The sequence below is a fragment of the Centruroides vittatus genome, unplaced genomic scaffold, assembly GCF_030686945.1.
Source record: "Centruroides vittatus isolate TY-2023 unplaced genomic scaffold, ASM3068694v2 contig_5, whole genome shotgun sequence".
Classification (NCBI taxonomy): Eukaryota; Metazoa; Arthropoda; class Arachnida; order Scorpiones; family Buthidae; genus Centruroides; species Centruroides vittatus.
The window spans coordinates 1,695,741-1,716,295 of record NW_027122286.1 but is presented as its reverse complement, the minus strand read 5'-3'; the positions used below and the strand labels follow the sequence as shown (position 1 = coordinate 1,716,295).

Genomic DNA, 20,555 nt, shown 5'->3' with positions numbered 1-20,555 from the left:
TCCTGTTTTCTCTTATTTCATAAAATACAGCTGGGTTTCAGGGTTTCAAGATTGGGCTACAAGTAGCAGATTGAGATATTTGTAAGGCCCTATGCTAATAGATTTGGGTGATTTACTACATTTTGGGCTACTTTGAAAATAATTTGGGATACATTTTGAGGAATTTTGCTTTACTTTTTATAATACCTAACTGGCAACCTGTTAGGTTCTCATCAGACATGTGCTATTTACCTGCAGTTTATTTATATTATTATTAATAATTATTAATTAATGAAAGTAGCATTCTGTATACATAGTCATGCCCCATTTGCTCATTAAATTACACTAGTTACATGGCATTTGGCATATTGTACAGAAATATGTAAATCTCAAATAATCAAAACTCAATAATCAAAGTCATGATCATTTTGTGTTTTGAATTTTGAACTAATGAGTATTTTTTGTATTTTTTTCTATACTTATAAGTGTGTTCATTTTTATTATTTATTTTAAATTCATAAATAATTCATTCTAAAATGTAAGAGTAACATTACCGTACAACCATCGACGGTCATTACAATGCCGGCTGGGGACACATTAATTGCCCACGTCCTCCCAAAGGCACTCAACCGGCCATCGCAACCCCGGCAAGGCGTATATATATAAATAAACAACAACTAACCCGTTATATATAAAGACCAACAACTGCCGAATTATCGGGCTAGCAAATGGCTATAGAAATATTAATAATTTAAGTAAATTTGTTACTAGAGTTAGGCGTTAGGCGCCATCTCTTGCTAAATTTAATAATTAGAATTTTAATTAAATAATTTAAATAAATTTAGGCCTAACTGGAAAAAAAGAATCGGCCCGAAGCGGGACTCGAACCCGCAACTTCTGCTATCCGTGCAGACACATTACCAGTTACGCTACCCGGACCTTCGATCCGATCTCCCCTTCCAGTTGATATAAGATTACTGTACAACCATCGACGGTCATTACAATGCTGGCTGGGGACACATTAATTGCCCATGTCCTCCCAAAGGCACTCCGGGGTCGCGATGGCCGGTTGAGTGCCTTTGGGAGGACGTGGGCAATTAATGTGTCCCCAGCCGGCATTATAATGATTGTCGATGGTTGTACGGTAATCTTATATCAACTGGAAGGGGAGATCGGATCGAAGGTCCGGGTAGCGTAACTGGTAATGTGTCTGCACGGATAGCAGAAGTTGCGGGTTCGAGTCCCGCTTCGGGCCGATTCTTTTTTCCAGTTAGGCCTAAATTTATTTAAATTATTTAATTAAAATTCTAATTATTAAATTTAGCAAGAGATGGCGCCTAACGCCTAACTCTAGTAACAAATTTACTTAAATTATTAATATTTCTATAGCCATTTGCTAGCCCGATAATTCGGCAGTTGTTGGTCTTTATATATAACGGGTTAGTTGTTGTTTATTTATATATATATACGCCTTGCCGGGGTTGCGATGGCCGGTTGAGTGCCTTTGGGAGGATGTGGGCAAGTAAGAGTAACTATGGAATAATAACTGAATAAAACATATTGGTGGAAAAAAAATCAAATTTAATATAAATTATAATCAAATATTTAAATTGTGTATAGTTTTTAAATAGTAATAATTTTTGTATATTACAGATTGTTTCAGAGACTATATTGCACATATTAAAGTTTTCAGTATACTGTGAATAATTAATTATATTTTATTTTCCAGCATACATTGCAAAACATAACTATATTAAAAAGATTTGCTGTATATAGCATAAAAACAAAAATGAAAAGTTCTGCAGTACGATAATATTTTACTTTATAAAATTATTTGAAATTAAAGCAATTATTTTCTAAACAGTTTACTTTAAAAAATTAAACAATGAATAAAGCTAATCATAATTTTAATATTAATATATTATTAAGTTATTTGTTTTTTAATTAATATGTTAGGTTAAGACAATATTTTTATATTATTTTATCCATTAATACAAGAAAAATCATCTGTGTCAACAATATAAATATTATGAAGTTTTGTAAACTTTGTTAACTAATATTATTAACAGATACATATTGTTAACTAGTATATTTTCTCAGTACAGTTTGTTATTTTTGTTGTTCTGATCTAGATTAAGTTAGTTTAAAATAAAAATATTCATTTGATGTTTATTGTAATAGAAATTTCTATATTTTTTATAGGCAAAAATGGATGCATACTCATAGAATTGGAATTATTTTGGAACATGATATGCCTCTTCCTAAAAATATTCATTTACCCAATTCTAATGGTCGCTACAATCAAATTCAATGTCGTCAGGCATTAACTTTACTGAATAAATTTTTACGAGAATATAGTTCATTTGTCTTAATTGAGAGTAATTCCTATATTAAATTACTGTTCAGGTAATATATTTAATCAAATACATCTATTTCATTTTTTTCTTCATTGTTTTAAAAATTATTATTATTATTTTTTGTTTTTTTGTAGTTCTTCGGATAAGCCACCAGATTCATTTTTTATTATTCGAGTAACTTCTAAAGCACCATGTATGGTGATCCGTTTGGCATTTCTTGGAGGAACACCTGGCTACAAAAGAAATGAAGTAAAAGTTTTATATGATTATTGAGATTATCATTTATAAAAATAATACAGAATTTTATAAATACTTGAAGAAACTACAGTAAAAAAGAATAACTATATCAAGTGTTAAAGTTTATTGTATATGTTACAGTAAAAACCCGTTTTTAGTTACAACACGTTTTAACTAGTTGAAACTAGTTTTTACTGAATGTCATTGTTAAACCCATTTTGTCTAGTTAAAACTAGAATTTACTGCTGTACATGTTTTGATTTTAGATAAAACTAGTTTTAACTTTTAACATTAGTTAAAACTAATTTTAGCTACATAAATATGTTTGGGGGAAATAAATAAAGTGATGATTGGGATTAAAACATTTGCATTATTTAATACGATATTTATTGAAAATATTGGTCACACATCTGTGTTATTAACATTAATTAACCCTTTGTCCCTGAAGGCACCGATCGATTGGTACCCTGGCTTTTTAAGCAAAACTTCCAGGGTATCGATTCATCGTTACTTTGGTAAATATCGATTTTTGTAAAATTTATTAACAACAGATATAATCTCGTTCAATATGAAGTGAATAAAGTATAATAATTCATTATATTAGTTTATAGCAGTATAAAATTTTGATTTCAAACAAATGTTTGATATAATGTGCAATAATTTCACAACGAATAAACATACCTGCATAAGTGTTATATCGAATTGTACAAAACAATACTCTACAACTTTCTGGCTAAGTGTGGGCAAACAACTATGTAACTAGACAATGTTAATTTTCACAAAATGTTACAAATTATCAAGTTTGTGTGTCAGTTCTGATATATATTATTTTTTTTCTTATAAATTTTTTTAATAAAATGTATTGAAAAATATCGTATTTAAAACTAAAGATATTAATAAATGTAAGTGATTTTTTTCATATAGATATAATGATAATTTGATTTTTGGTGAACTTTTAAAATAATATCGCCTGACTGACCTATATTGCCTTCGGAGGGATCGCAAAATAAACGTAAACAAGATGTCGGGGGGAAAAGGGTTAAAGTGATATGAAATTCATCATACACTATAGGAACGTGTTAGCTGAATGACCTTGGTCGAAACAGTTTTTACTAAGCCATTTTGTTAAAACTGTTTTGTCTAGTTAAAACTAGTTTTAACTCAAATTCATTTTTGACTAGCAGTAAATTCTAGTTATAACAATGACATCCAGTAAAAACTAGTTTCAACTAGTTAAAACGGGTTTTTACTGTAACATATATAAAAACAAAGTTTTACACATTGTATCTTTTAAAAATAATTAGTCTTGAAAGTAGTGCTATTCTACAAGAACAAACAATCACAGGAATGTAGTAAGTTTTGTTGGTTTTAGAAAAAATTCTGTTATTCCAAAATTGGCCCTATTTTTAAATCATTATAAATCTATTTTATTTTTGTTGTGCTTCATGGTATATTATATTAAGCTACTTTTTAAAAATTCATATAGTTTATCACTAATGATTTTGTTAATAAAATCTTTTTTCTTCTTATTTAATTAATTAATTAATTTATTTATTTATTAGTATAAGGTAAATATCTATTTGTATAGGCAAAACAACAACAATAAAAACAACATGTACACAACACAAATTGGCAGTGAACCGTCGGCATAACATACAACTAAAACAAAATAAAAATTAAACAGTACTTTTTGGTTAACAGGATACCAGCCGATATGTACAGCAACAGGTAAGATTCATGCTCTGAATGAGAAGTTTTACACCACCCCACCATTGTTGACCCTTCACATGATATTTGTCTTTGAAGGTCAGTTTTTAACACGTATCAATCTACTGCCTATTCTATGTGCTTTGCATGTAGACATGTGCCTCAATGTTCATTATCAGTGCCTGGGTGGGGGCAAGCCCCTACATTCCTCTAAAACTTTATAACATCAAGTATTCCACAAAGAGTCAAGTAGGCTACCCAAAGCTGGCACAGTCAGATGAGCTAAATTGGTAAATGTGATAGTCTTTTGTGATTGTCTTCTGATATCCCATTAACCGAAAAGAACCAATAAAATAAAAACACAGAATTTTTGTTTTCTGTAACAGAAAACAAAAATTCATAATTAGTTAAATTGCACCAAAATCGCTGACAAAATTCACTGCCAACACCTCCAACAGTGACTATCAATTATTTTATTTTATTAATTAATTAAATTCTTCATAAGAGCAAATTATTAAAATTAAAATTATTAGTCTTTGAAATGTTTTTTGTAAATGTTTCTTTACAAGAAAATAATTTTAAAGTAATGTTGAAAGGAAATTTATATTAATGTTATATGTAAAATAGTTTTTTTATAATGTTTACTGAACATAGTTAGTTAAAAAGTTACATACTGTATATTAAAGTTATTTAATATAATTATATAATAATTATTATAATTAATAATTATATAATTGTATAATACAATATATAATTATTCAATCATATTTCATTATTTTGAATTTCTAATGCTTTTGTGCATTTATGTAAACTCAAAAATATTTTCTTGTAATTTTTTTAAAATTATAGTTTAATTCAAAATTAAACTATTTTTATTAAAATTCAGATTGTGACTGAATTACGGGAAAAAATTCTCAGCTTGAAATTTCCAAAGCGTACTATTACAAAGGATTTTCAACATTATTCTTTTCAAAAAAATGGCGGTTCTCCTCAGATGCATCATATGTGTTTTAATCAAGAATGGAAGGAGATTAATTGTTGTATTTTGCTTCGAAAACCTGTTGAAAAAATGTTAATCAGGTAATTAAATTTAAAATATTAACTTATAGTTTGAAATAAATAAATAAAATTTAAATAATGAAAAATTTAAGAAATGAATCAATGTTAAAAATTTAATTTGATTAAAATTTTAAAAATGCTTTTTACTATATTGATGAAAAATTATATCCATAGAAATTTTATGTGTAAATAGAATATGTGTATTTATGTACTGTACAATGTATAAGTTGGAAGGATTTTATATTATTTCTAGACTCCAGAATCAGCAAATGAGACCACTGCATAAATTTTTAAAATATGAATGTAATTCCTAATAATCTGAAAGAAAACTGATAGCTCTAAAATAAAAGCAATAACAAAGATTTCTTTGCATGTGTTTATTATTATATAAAAATTTTTGAGTATAGCCAGATACTTTTTTTTTAATAATTTTATTTTATTTTTTTGTTTTTTGCTGCTGTTGAAAGAAAATAAAATTGCAGATGCTGCAATTGTTTTAATTATATGTGATTTTATAATTTATCTTGATATTTCAAAAACAATTAAAAGAAAGTGTGATATCAATTAATATCATCAATATTATTGACATAATGTTGTTGATATTGATATGACAGTTATAGTGTATCAGTAATACACTATAACTGTCATAATAACAAAGTATCATGATAAGCTGGATGTTTTTTAATACAGCAATATTAAATGGATTTTTATATATAGTATCATTACTTGGATTCATTTCTTTTTGAAAAAGAGTTAAAAAATTTGCTTTTTAAGAGACCATGAAATGTTGATAATGGACACTAGACTTTTTCATGTCCACTTTATTCTCCTATGTGCTTTACAGTCTTTAAACCAATTGTCAATACACATTTTGGGCTGATATCCCTCATCTGTTGGCTAAACAATCTTTATTGTTACATAGTATTAGCAAAATTGTTTCTTATAAAAATTCATTTAGACATATTTGATGCATAATCTTCACAGCAATTTCTATTTTATTGTCAACATGCGTAAACAAATGTACTGTGTATTGTAAATTATTTTGATATTATTTTTAATAAATGTATTTTGAAGTAGTCTATATCTATCAATTTCTGTTGAATTTCACCTTGCAATTTTTCTTTGAGAACATTTTTCCAGTGTTGATCTTTTGGACAAGAATAGAAATTGCTGTAAAGAGCATGTATCAGTTATGTTTAAATGAATTTTTGTAAGAAACAATTTTGATAATACTATGTAACAATAAACATTGTTCAGCCAACAGATGAGGGGCATCAGCCCAAAATGTGTATTGACACAATTAGTTTAGATACTGTAAAGCACATAGGAGAATAAAGTGGATGTGAAAAAGTCTAGTGTCTACTATTAACACTTCACGATGTCTTAAAAAAGGGCACAGTTTCAACATTAAGAAGAGTTTAAAAAGTGATATCTGTTAATCTCATTGGCATGTTAGCTTTTATTTTTGAATTTAACTGGTAAAAAATTACTGTTGAGAATAAGGTAGATTGATGAAATTTGTACAGTATTTAGGAAATCTCTTTTAAGGAAAGGTTTTATTTGTAGTTAATTTTACTATATTTATTACAAATTAATTATTAATAATAATCAAATTTCTTTTAAACTATAGGTTATGTTTTAATTTTAGATGGAAATTACTGAAACAAAATATGCCAACTACTCCAGAAATTACTGTTAGTGGCAATTGGTGGATTTTCTTGACATTTATTAAAATATCACTTCTGTTGTTATTATTTAATTGGATAATAAATCCCATTTAATAATGCAAAGTGATTTTTGTTGCAAATACAGAATTATCTTACTGATCTTATATCCAAACTCTACACATATCATGTAACCATGTCATAATTCAACATTTAAGTTCCTTAAAGGAAAACAGAAGAACAATTCTCTACTTCCATTCCATAGACAATGGTTTTATTTTAAAAATTAGGTCATTTTTCAGGATATTTTAATCCACATATAAATAAGAAGGATCATTTTCTTTAAATGTATTGGATTAAAGAAAATACAATAGAATCAAATATTTTTGTGTTATTTTTTAATTTTTTTTATTAACTTGCATTCACAACTGAAATTATATTTCTTTTTAAAGCATGGTGTATAAAGATCACTTTTGCTCAGAACCATTGGTGGCTGCAAAGTAAGAGCTTTACTCTATATTATTCCTTGTTGATAGTCATCAGATATGTTCCAAAGAATGTGCTTAGAAACTATCTGCTAAACACAGTAATTTAGTAATTAGTCTTTTTTATCTTCATGACTAGGTGTATTAGTAGACACAAGGCATTTTTACATCATCTTTATTCCGGTGATAGATATACATAGGCATTTTTACATCATCTGGAATAAAGGTGATGTAAAAATGCCTTGTGTCTACTAATACACCTAGTCGTGAAGATAAAAAAGAATAAAAGGAAGACACAGTCTGGGAGTACATAATTAATAATTAATCATTATTTACTTATATCTGTAATTCTTAAGTATTGTATGAATATTTTATTTGACAATAATTATAAAAAGCTTTTAAGAAATTCTATCGAAGTAAACAATAATTAATTGAAAAACTAAAATGTTTATTATCCAGTGTGACAACTTTTTAATCACATTAATAGATAAAGCTACAACAACTTCCATATGACATTGAGCTAAATAACAGCTATAATAATCATAAATTACTGATCAATTTGACCCTAGAGGAAGGCATTAGGTGCCATCTTGTATTAAATTTAATTATTGAAATTTAATTAAATAATTTTAGATTAAACTGGAATCTGTATTGGGTTTTTGTAAAGATGTTTATATTTACATAGGAATAATGTTATATATATATATATATGTATGTATATATATGAAGTCACTTTAATCGAAAAACTTTTTGGTTGACAGTCTCACAGCCCTTTCGGTTAGAAAATTAAGACTTAATATATATCAAGAACATATATATCAGCGAAAAGGTCGCACATTAGAAAAAGAATCAAAGAACAAGAAGCTGCTATCCACTTTAAATATGATAATTCACCATGGTATAACCACACAATAAACAACAACTGTCAAATTAATAGAAATGATATAAATATTTTACATATTGAGAAAAATATTTACAAAAGGAAATTCAAAGAACATATTGAAATAAAGAAACAACCTAAAGATAAACTAATAAATATTTCAGAGAGCATGACAATCAACCTTCAATGGTACCAGTTAATAGGGGCATTTCATCACATTAAGTATATTAATAGTATAGCTTAAGATATGTTGCATTTGTGAAAACTCAAATATTGTACTTTGTGAAAAATCATTGTGATATGTATATATATATATAAAGATACAGAATATTAATTGTAAGTAATTTTACCCTTTACTATTTAATGGTTTTTTAAAAAAAATTGTATTGTAATATAATGTAATTTACACTTATACAGTACTTTAACTAGAAGAACTGATGTATAGTTACCTTTATTGTAAAAAAGAAATAACAATACATAATACTGGATAAATTTAAAATAAAGTAAGACCTAAAGTCATGAATTTTTATGTTTTTTTGTTGTTATAAATTATGTTTTATGCAATATAGAGAATGTTTTATGTATATTTATGGAAAACAAGGATGTGAAAGTGGAAAACTTTGTGATATTTCTCTATGAAACATGTAAGTCTTTGTAAAAAATTTTTTATACAATATATAAGTAATGTTGGGTTCCTAACTGTACTGTTGTTGTTTTTTAACAGCACTGAAGAGGGGTTGTAAATTTACAACAACCCGAAATGTATTTGTATAACACCCATTCAAACAACTCAAAATGCATTTGTATAACACCCGTTTTGTGCAATAAAGGTTTAATTTTCTAACTGGAAATGCTGTGATACTGTCAACCAAAAGGTTTTTTGAATTAAAGTAACTTCATATATATATATATAAAATATACAATACAGCATCCATATCACGTTAAAAGGAATAATGTATTATATATTTGAACTATGATGTAATTATATGATTTTTGAAGAATTGTACCTGTTTTTTTTTTTTTTTTTTTTTTTTTTTTTTCCTAACTGTAGGATGATGATAAATTTTAATTAGATCATTTTTAGTTTTCAATTAGTTTTAATTAAAAAAACTTAAATTTTTTAAAATTTACTAGCATATGCATTAGTTGAATCCATTTTAATGACTTCTAAAATATAAATAACTTACCTTGAAACAGCAATACTTTTTGAAATGAAAAAATTGACTTCTATAGGTATTGATATTTTTAGTATAATACATTTGTGACCATTACATTTAACTTATTTTTAATCTATAGCTTTCATATAGTAAAAATTTATCAAAATTTCATGATAAAACAAAACAATTATGAGAAAATGTTATTAAATTTTCTTGCATCACTTAAATGAAGTGAAATGGTTAAATTTCAAAAAAGTAAGTAAATAAAAAGAATTTAAGGAATTTGATGTTTTGTTATATATTTATTATAAGCACCCTAGATAAGTATTGTTGCACTCATAATAAGGGCTTTTAAGTGAACTAATATGACAATCATATCATAATTTACATTTCAAAGACAGCAGTGAAACAATAGCCCAATAACAGACAGTCTATGTGTAGCCAGCCTAATTATGATTTTGTATATTATTTTAGTTTTACTATGGAGAAAGGAGTGAAACGTCAACTCTTGTTTTAAATTAAGAAAAACTAATTTAAAAAAGTATAAAATATTTAAACTATGAATTATTTTAAATATGAATTTAGATTTCATATACTTTTTAAAGTAATTAGGAATATTAAATGCAATTAAATATAATAACAAAATTAACTACACATTATGCCAAAGTAGTTATGATGTTATGTATTCACTGTCTTATATGTTAAAATAAACTTTTTATTCAAAATTGCAAATATTTTAGATACTTCATAACTATCCTCATCAGGCTGATTCAATTGGAATCATTTTGAATGAGAGTTTTCATATTTGAACAAAGCAAGAACCTAATGGATTATTTTTTTTTAATAAATGTTCCAGCTGTGTGTATGCTCATGGAATGTATGCAAATTTGAAATTTGATGATGATAATTAAAAATTATTAAAAGTTAAAAAATATCTTTTTAAACAAAAAATGGAATGGGTCTTTATACATTATGCTATAGTTTTATGATTTTAAGTCGATTAGATAATGTGATCCGTAGTTTGGGAATGTTGAGGGTGGTCCTGTTACCAGGTAGGAAGGAGATGTAGAATGCCTCCCATAGGAATAATGCTCTTCTATCCTGGCATTGTTTAAGAATTAATGACGGGGTTTATAATCTTGATTCAGGACTCTTTTATCCACTTCTGTGATTTTTATGTCTTCCTGGTGTTCTTGAATAAGTGTCTGGAGTATTCTAGTAGTAATTTCAATATAATTGATTGCTCCCCCTGAGAGATGGTTTTGTAAAGATTTGGCATATTCCCTCAATTTTTCCAGCAAGTCAACTTTATCTCTATCATTACATGAAAGCCTATGCAACACAGGACAATAGGGGATCAGTAGGACAATAAACCTGAATTTTCTTAATGTGCATGTGACAATTAATGACAGTGACTCCAACTATGATATTGTGGACTGTATATAGGTAAGGTATTTTTTTTTGTGCCAGAGTGGTTAGCAGAAAGAGTGCTCTTTTTATGTGGTTAATAAGGTATTTGAATTTTTCAGATATCTAACCCACCTTATGTATTACAACTGATACTAACCACAACTCATGTTAACTGCTGCTTGACTAGAGAGGAAGAGAAATGTCCTGAGTATGAGAATTGTTATGATGGAATATATGTATTGGGGTTGGAAGGCCATTGATGGAATAATAAGGGGCAAGGCATTGAATTTACAGAACACAGAATATGAGGACAATGCTAAAATATCTTTTCTGGTTCTACATATACACAGATTCCCAGTAGAAATTATGTTTTCTATGGTGAAGAAAATAGAAAAGTAAACTGAGGACAGCATTTAAATAAATATTAGTAGTTCTTTCTTCGAGTCCTCCCAAGTTATTAAGATATTATCTACATATTGTAAATAAAGGAGAGGTTATTGCATAGCAAGTGGGGAGTTAATTTTTGATTTAGTGTTCTTCATAATAAGTTTAGCTAGTGTCGCAGAGAGGAGTAAGCATATTGGTACATTTTGCTTTTAGATATAGATATTTCCACTAAAATGAAAGTTTATTTTCTGTATTGAATAGCATTGCTTCACACAAAACCAGTACTTGTGGAGTTGAGAGACCCTTCCTAATAATCATGGCATTTGCTAGCATAATGACTTTAAATTGCAGTACTGAAGGGTACAATGATACCATGTTGATTTTGTAAAAGCAATATGTATGCTCAGTGCAAAAACAAGAACACAACAAGAAATTAATTGTATAAAAAAGGAGATATAATTTACTAAATTTTTTGAAGATAACTTATTCAAGTATTACAGAAATGAACATTAAAAATTTATTCAGTAAATTTTTAAAACACATTTTGTTCATAAATATCAATTGCAATTACATTTTAATTATTGTAAAGATGCACACTTATATGTGATTTAAATGACAAATTTTAATTTTAATTTTTGATTATAAATTTTTAAATAATATGATATATACAATACATTATATTTAATAATATATTATCTTATTTTACATTACATTTTCAGATACTTGAAAATGCCTTCTGACTTTACACATTCTATATCAAGTCAAATGAACACTCAATTTACAAATCAAAGATTTCCTTCTTTTAATAATCATTCTGATCAAGTTGCTGTAGATATGCTGGTTACTCTCAGTCGTTACCTTTATCATCAGCGATGGATTTGGACTTTACAGAATGATCTGAGTTACTCAATATCTATGAATGTAGTAGCTCAATTACTTTCAACTATTATTCAGTAAGTATTTATTAAAATAAATATGAGTATATTATCAATATTTTATCCTAGTATAATGATATTAGTGGATGTACAGATTTAAAAACAAATTGATAAAGATTATTTTTACAATTTTATGAATATTTTAAATCTGCATTTTTATAAATGTTAAAATATACTTCCCAACAGTGAAATTGCAACTTTATAAAATTTCATAAGTCTGTACTTTTTTGTACTGAATTATGAAATTAAAAAGAATAGAGGTGCCTAAGATATGCATATTACCAAAAAATAAACACAAGATGCTAAACAGGATCATTTATTTAATAACAAGTCTGTGCTTTTTAAAAAGAGTGCAGTAATTCACTGCTATATTAATATACTAATGCTACTATCATAATTATGTATCCAACATAAGTGTATATTCTGTTTTAACGTTTTTAACTAGAATATATTAAAAACAACTTTGTAGCTGAATTCTAAAGGCACAGGATGGATTAAATACACCAAATACTTTATTTGTTAAATATTCTCTGCTGAAATGAGGGTATGCCATAAAATACAGTAATTCTTTTTCATACTTTTATAATATCAACATTTATAAATATAATAAAATCAATATATACAATAATAAATGTAGAAGGCATTTTTAATGCATACTTTATTATAGGTATGTTTATGAGTTGTTAATTATTATGTATTAATTAATTTTTTCAAAAATTTACATTTCAGGATGCGATTGCAGGAAGGTTTTCATTTTGCTCATTCTAATTCTGGAATAATCAACATGGTCCATGAAATTGACATGAAGGTTAAATATAACTTTTTGATAATATATATTTAAGCATTTTATTTCAGAATTATTTAAAGTTTTTGTTATTTTATTATGGTTTATTATTAATTTGTTTTATTTTACTTTTAATTATTTGATTATCCCTTTTATTAAAATGAGAGAAAAATAAGATAATTAAAAATTATTTATGCAAACATATTTATAGTCTAAATAAATAACAACTAACCCGTTACAAAGCGATGGTTGTCATGTTAGCTTATATATACTGGAGGAGGCGATCGGACTGAAGGTCCGGGTAGCGTAACTGGTAACGTGTCTGCACGGATAGCAGAAGTTGCGGGTTCGAGTCCCGCTTCGGGCCGATTTCTTTTCCTCCAGTTCCAAATTATTAAAATTATTTATTTAATTTAATTATAATTATTAAGTTTAGTAAGAGATGGCGCCTAACGCCAAGCTCTAGTGCCAAATTGTGTTATTAATTATTTATTTATTATAGCCAACTCTAGCCCGATAATTCGGCTCTTGTGGAAGATATTTATAGTCATTTTTATTTTATAATTTTAACCTGACAGAAAATAGTTCATAAAACATAAAAGGCTTATTGTTGTGAAAAGGCTTGAAATGTAAATTAAAGCTGAATTTTTATCTTACTGGATAAAAATTTTTTAAATTTAAATTTATAAAGATTTTATTTAACAAAAGCTTGCAATATTTAGCTATATTTAATAGATAAAAATTTTGTAAAAGAATACTTGAATGATCAGTTTAAGAACAAATAAAAAAACTTAATACAATAAATGGAGAGAAAAAATGTAAAAAGATTATTGTAAATATAGAAGTAAATTCTGTTAAGTCTTTAACTCAAAAATCATCAAAAGATATTTAGAAAATATGAATCATGTTATAAGAAGAAATGAATTTATTTTTTTATTTTTTATTTTTTTTAAATCTTCAATAGTAGTAAGAAGTTTCAATTATCTTTTTAAACCTGAAAAATATTAGATATGCTATTTTACTTTAATGCTTTATAAACATTATATATGAAATGATGTTTATAAAATATTTTAACAATGTAAATTTAAATTTTGAATAAAATTACAAAATCATCAGATACAAAATCATTTAATTGAATGTTTTAAATATATGATACTTTTTTGAAGATGATGATAGCACTTTTCAGAAAACATTTATGATTGAGTAAACTTGGTTTTAATAATAATGTTTGTTCTTACTAAATTTAATTTAGAGTAATTTTAGTGTTATCTTGTATTTTATAATCATTATAATTCATAAACATGAGAAATTCTTTGTAAGAACCATAGCTAGTTAATTCTATATAAATGTGATAAGTACACATTTAAAGAGAATGAAAACTCATCTCATTATAACAAAAATATAATATTTAAAGACCCTCTAAAAAGAATGTTTGCTATTGTTTTCGATTTCTGAAGTGCATGAATTATAAGTTTAACAGTTTAAAATAGTTTTATTACTGTCAATTTTATTAAATATTAAAGAAGAAAATTTTCTGGTTAATGTTACCTATGGTAGCGAACATGGTGGCACCATAACACGAAACAGTGGGGATGCACGTTCCAACCTAACCTAACCTATTCTAATAAATTACCCCTATTCTAATAATTTGGTTGGCAATAATTATGGCAATTTATTAGAATAGGTTAGGTTAGGTTAGAACATGCGTTCTCACTGTTTCAGAGACTAATCACTGTTTTAGAACCAATTTTCCTAGAAGAATGGTTGCTTCTTGTAATGGGAGATAATTTTATTTAATTACTCTCTGTTACAAAATTACAATTATTGAACAAAATAATCTATTTTGCAAGGCCAATGCAGTGCCTATACCTTTCATTTTCATTTTAATAGATCAATACATCAATAGATGGGGCTTAGAGTATAATCAGAGGCTGTCTGCATACTAGTTGATCTATGTGCCGAACAGAATTGTATTTGCTTGTAAAATTTTAAAAAAATTTTGTATTATAAGTGATTTTTAAATAAAAAGTATCATGACTGTTAGTGACCAAAGAAGATCTTGGTTGGGTTTTCTATGAAAAGAGCTTCACTGACTTAATAGGGTGGGAGAAATGCCATTTGTTTAAGAGAAGAATAACTCTCCAAGATGTCAAGTCAGCAGAGCTATTGGGTTTAACAGGTGTACAACCACTGATTGACAACAAGAAGAAAGATATTTGTGCTATGCTAAAATTTATAGAGGAAGATAATAGAAAATTTTTTCAATGCTATCTTAAGAAAATAATGACTATAGAAGTAAATCTTTACAAATTTTGTACCTTGTGGATATAGATCATTTCCATTGTTTATCTTTTTAGTGAACATTTTCTATTGTATTTAAACAAAAAAACTTTTCTTTGAGCAGCTTTCCTCCATGTTTTCCTTTCTTTTCCTTCATGTTTCTGAAGAGTTTCATGTTTATAGAAATAAACATTTCCTCTACTTGCTTTAGACAATGTTTTCCTTTTTCCCAAAAAGTACTTTTAGGTACTTAGATTATTTAGCTTTTCCAGTCTACATATATTTAATTTTGTATGTACTATACAATAAAATATGTAAAAAAACAGTTCTTTGCATAAAATTTTTATATCTTTTATTGGGCTGCAATTTAAAAAATTGTAGACCTATAAATTCCCACTATTGTCCATCCATTTATCTTTCCGTAATCTCGAGAATGGAGTTAGATAGATGAAAGTACTACCATATTTTACGGACTATAAGACTCACTTTTTTCTTCGAAAAATTGCCTCCAAAATTCAGATGTGTCTTACAGTCTGTAGTGTCTTATAGGTATTTTTAAAAAAAATTGCTTAAAAATTAAGGTGCGTCTTATAGTCCGTAGTGTCTTATAGTTCGTAAAATACGGTAATTTGAAGCAGAGAGCATATATTTTAAATTAAATAAATTAAAAATATGATTAAAAATTGTAGTCCGGCATTGTGACAATGTCACACTAAATACTTGCTCATTTATATTATGATTTAAATTTTTATTTGTTTTGATTTTTTAAAATCCAATTATCTAAAATAGATGTGTTTTTTTACATTTTAAAAATTAACAGTAATTTTATTTCTTTACTTATAAACTATCAGACTTTTACACATCTTAACATGTTATTTAATTTCAATACATACCACTTTTTTAATAGCAGTCTACTGTAAGTGAATTTTAAAAAATTAAGCCATACATAGGAATGTCATTACAGTCCATTTCAAAATTATAAACACACCCAACTTTTTTCAATAACAAAAACATTAACAATTGTAATATTTATTATATTAATATATTGTTTACAACATCAATTTAAACATTTTCTGAAATTTTTAGAGCAAGCTGACAATTACAAAAAAAATTATCACAGATTTTCAATTTTTGATTGTTTCAAAAGTATAAACACATATGCACAAAAAATGATTTGTGATGTTTCAATATTTTGTAGATCCACCATTTGATTTAATTAGTTCAAATACTCTATCAGGCATACATTTTTATTAGTTTTTAAAGTTGATTTTGTTTAATATTTTCCCAACAATCCATGATAGCTAATTTCAGTTCATTTACAGTATTGTATTATCTGTTTTGACCATATGAGTCATCTTGACTCATAATGCCCCAAACATCTCTATCGGGTTCCCATCAGGGCTTCGTGATGGCCAATCAATTACATTAATTTTTTTTTTCAGTAAACCAATTTTTAGTTGACTTTGATGTATGAATGGCAACATTACACTGTTGGAATTGCCAGTTTTCGCCCCCAATAAGTGATCCAAAAGTTATTAAATTTTGATACAACAGTTCTTGACACTATTCTGAATTCATTCTACTTTCTATAAATACAATATTTGTTTACCTTCCATCCAAATCCTGCCCATACCATCACAGATCCTCCACCTTGCTGTCTGCTCATTCTGACTTCTTCGTTCTTCCTCAAATCATACCAGTAGTGACTATAACCATCAGGTCCATCCAAATTCCACTTTTTTTCATCTGAAAAGACTATTTGTTTCCACTTCTCTTTCCATGTCATCTTGTCTTTGGCCCACTTTAATCTAGCTGTTTTGTGCAGTTGTGTTAATTTTGGTTTGTCAGCCAATTTTGTAAATTTGGCATTTTTATGATTATGCATATATCTCCATAAAGTTGCTAGTGAAACTGAAATTGGCAATGTTGATGCTGCTTCTCTGACAGACAACTTGTTGATTGTCAGTAGCTGAAAAATCTTTCTTTCGTTTCTATGTGTAAGGAGTTTAGGCCTTTCACATCACTTATTTCTGCTATAATTTTTACCCTGAGTTAATATATTTCTCACAGCACATGTAGTTCGATTTATAGCGGCCGAAATTTGTCTTAGAGATTGTTCTGATCCTTTTAGTTGGTAAATTTCACGTATTTCCAACTCAGTGTTTTTCCACAAGACATTGTTTTAAATCACAAAAAAACCATTTAAAATTGGTGCCACATTTTTAATAATGAGTTATACTTCCCTCTAGTGACAACTAATTAAACCAATAATTAATAAAAAAATTATTATACTAATTTTATGCACCTGTGTTTATACTTTTGAAACACTCAAAATTTGAAAATCTGTGATAATATTTTTTTTTGTAATTGTCAGATTGCTCTAAAAATTTCAGAAAATGTTTAAATTTATGTTGTAAACAACGTACTAATATAATAAATACTATATCACTATAGTTAATGTTTTTTAAATATTTAAATGTTTATATAGTTAAATGTTTAAATAGTTAAATGTTTATTAAATATCACTATAGTTAATGTTTTTGTTATTGAAAAATGTTGGGTGCGTTTATAATTTTGAAATGGACTGTAATATTAGAATTTTACAAAGAATTACATACAGCGTATGTCAGAATTATTAACTGTTTGAAGATTTGTAGTTACTATGATAACCAGATTAAAAGTAGGAGGTTTTTTTTGTTTTAGAATTTAGAAAAAATTTGAGGAGAGCTGATAAAAAAAAAAATAATAATAATAGTAAATCAATCAACTGGCATTTGCAACAGATTTGGCTGCAAAGTGAGTTTTATTTGTTTTAAATGTAGATAGGTAAAAGTTGCTTGGAAGCAGCAGAAAAGTATGTGTATAAAAGCATGTAATGAATACGAGAAAGAAGCCAAGTTATCAGATAATGAAAAACTTATAAAGTTAAGCCTATTTGAACAAAAGGTGAAATTGATGCTAATGATTGAGAATCAAGTTAGAGAAATACTTTTCACTGAGGATGATGATATTATTGAGTGAGAAATAGATGAATTGGAAACATATATTGATAGGTGGAGACTTTTGAGAGTAAAATGAGTAGTCTTAAAGCAAAAGTAGAGAATTCTGTTCATTTTAATATACTTGTTCCTTCATCATTACAAATGAGTAATGCAAAGTTTGTTATTCTGTTATCTGAAGTTAAAATTACCCTTATTTGATGGTAATATGAAGAAATGGTTAGGATTCTGTGGACAGTTCCAGAAAATTGATGGAGATCCAAATTTAGACAGCCATGATAAATTTGTTTATTTATCTCAAGGTATGGGGAAGAGAATACCAGCCGAAGAATTAATTAAGAATTTTCCTTCCAATGGAGAGAGCTACAAGACTATACAAGGCTATAAGACAATTAAAAGTCCATTTTGGGAGAGAAGAATTACTTATAGAAGTATATGTTTGAGATCTTCTTTCTCTAGTATTACCGAAAAATAATTCAGTTAAAGGGAATGCTCTAAGAAAACTTTATGATCAATTGGAAACAAAGTTACAATCAAAGTTATTAGAAATGTTGGAGGTTGCAAGAGATAAGTATGCAGCAATGTTATATCCACTAGTTGAGTTGTGAGATACTTCATGCTTGGAAAAGATTTTGGTCAGCTCATTGTAGATCTAGAAAAGAAACAATTCAAGATGATCATTCTTGTAACCAAGGAATGTCCACAAACTCATCATGTAGGACTGATCTTGATCATCTACTAAGTTTACTTCAAGATGAAGTTGAAGGAGAAGAGAGGATACAGTTAGCCATCAAAGGGCCATGCATTCATTTCAACTGAGTGTTCTAATAATAGATGAGAGAATAATAATTCTAAGAGAGATAAATTATCATTGATAGTCTCCACAGCTAATTTGTTTGCTTTTTCCAAAGAAGGATTTCAGAAGATATGCATATTTTGTTCTCAACACCATAAGTCAGAAGACTGTAGGGAAGTTTGAAAAATATTACAAGAAAGACAAGATGCTGTGGAAAAGGCACATTCTTGTTTTCTTTGTTTGAAGAAAGTGCATATAGTAAGATGATAAGATGAGTTGCTTGATTTGCAACAAATGACATCATTTAACTCTGTGTAGAAGTTTTCTGGGGGTTCAAGTTTGTCGTGTTGAAGAGGGAACAGCTAGAGAACTACCAACACAGCAAGATGAAGCACTTGCTAATTTTACAAATTCTTTGTGTGATGTTGCAAAATTTGTTGAGAAGTCAACATAGAATTCAACATACTGTTTGTGTGATAATAGATGCTTGTTCTCAATATTCCTATGTATTGAATTCTACAGCCAAGAAAGTAGGTTATAAATCTATTAGAAAACAAAGCTCTCCAACATTCACTATTTGGAGGAGCTGATTCTGATATTTGTGATCATGATGTTTTTACTGTGTTTTTGTCCAATTTATCAGGATTGTATAATTGCCATTTTGATGTTCTTGGTCAGTTCTTGGTCATATAGAGGTGTTAGTTTCACTATTGTACAGTTTCAGTTTTTGTTTACTGTTATTTGGTCAGTCTATTATTTGTAGGACTACATACTACATCTGTAAAAAAAGGTTCAGGTTTCAGGAGCTTAAAAGATATGGTATTGAGTTGACTGATCTTGAGAGTGGACCAATTGAACTCCTCCTTGGAACTGATATAACTGGTAAATTGATGACAGGCAGATATTGGAAGCTTGCTTGTGATCTTGCAGCTATAGAAACTCAATTAGGTGGGATTGGGATGGTCATGGACCATACTGCTGAAACATTGCCTAATAATACAGCCTTGATTGTTACTTCTATATTGTACAAGGACATTTATTGACAAGACTATGTTTTTGTACAATAAGATATCATTTTTTTTTCCATTTATGGATTATGAAGAATGATTTATTAATTTTGTTTTAATAGTACATATTGAAAAATGTTATTTTAATTTATATAAAGCTTTTGTAAAAAAATAATTTGATGTAATTTATTTTTAAGTAATATAATAATTTCTTACAGAACAAATTACAGTGGGTGATTGGTTAACGAACAAATCGGATAACGAACACTTCACTGAACAAACATAAAAAGAAGCAACAGAAATAGCAAATACCGGTTGATTTTCCTTTGTCTTCAGGTAACAATTCAAAACTTTTCGGAGCGCGGGAGACATCGACATTGACACTCAATCCGATATATACTGATCAGATAGTATTCCTCAAGCTTTGAAATA

The 20,555-nt window shown here is 27.5% G+C and overlaps 1 protein-coding gene across 1 annotated transcript in view; it reads left to right on the top strand.

Moving 5' to 3' along the window:
• LOC136978204 (KICSTOR complex protein SZT2-like) overlaps positions 1 to 20,555 on the top strand; it is a 215,191-nt gene that overhangs the window by 69,665 nt on the left and 124,971 nt on the right. The window contains 5 exon segments of the mRNA XM_067273857.1: positions 2,182 to 2,385; positions 2,471 to 2,585; positions 5,167 to 5,360; positions 12,042 to 12,275; positions 12,987 to 13,065. Of these exon segments, the coding sequence (XP_067129958.1) occupies positions 2,182 to 2,385; positions 2,471 to 2,585; positions 5,167 to 5,360; positions 12,042 to 12,275; positions 12,987 to 13,065 (826 nt within the window).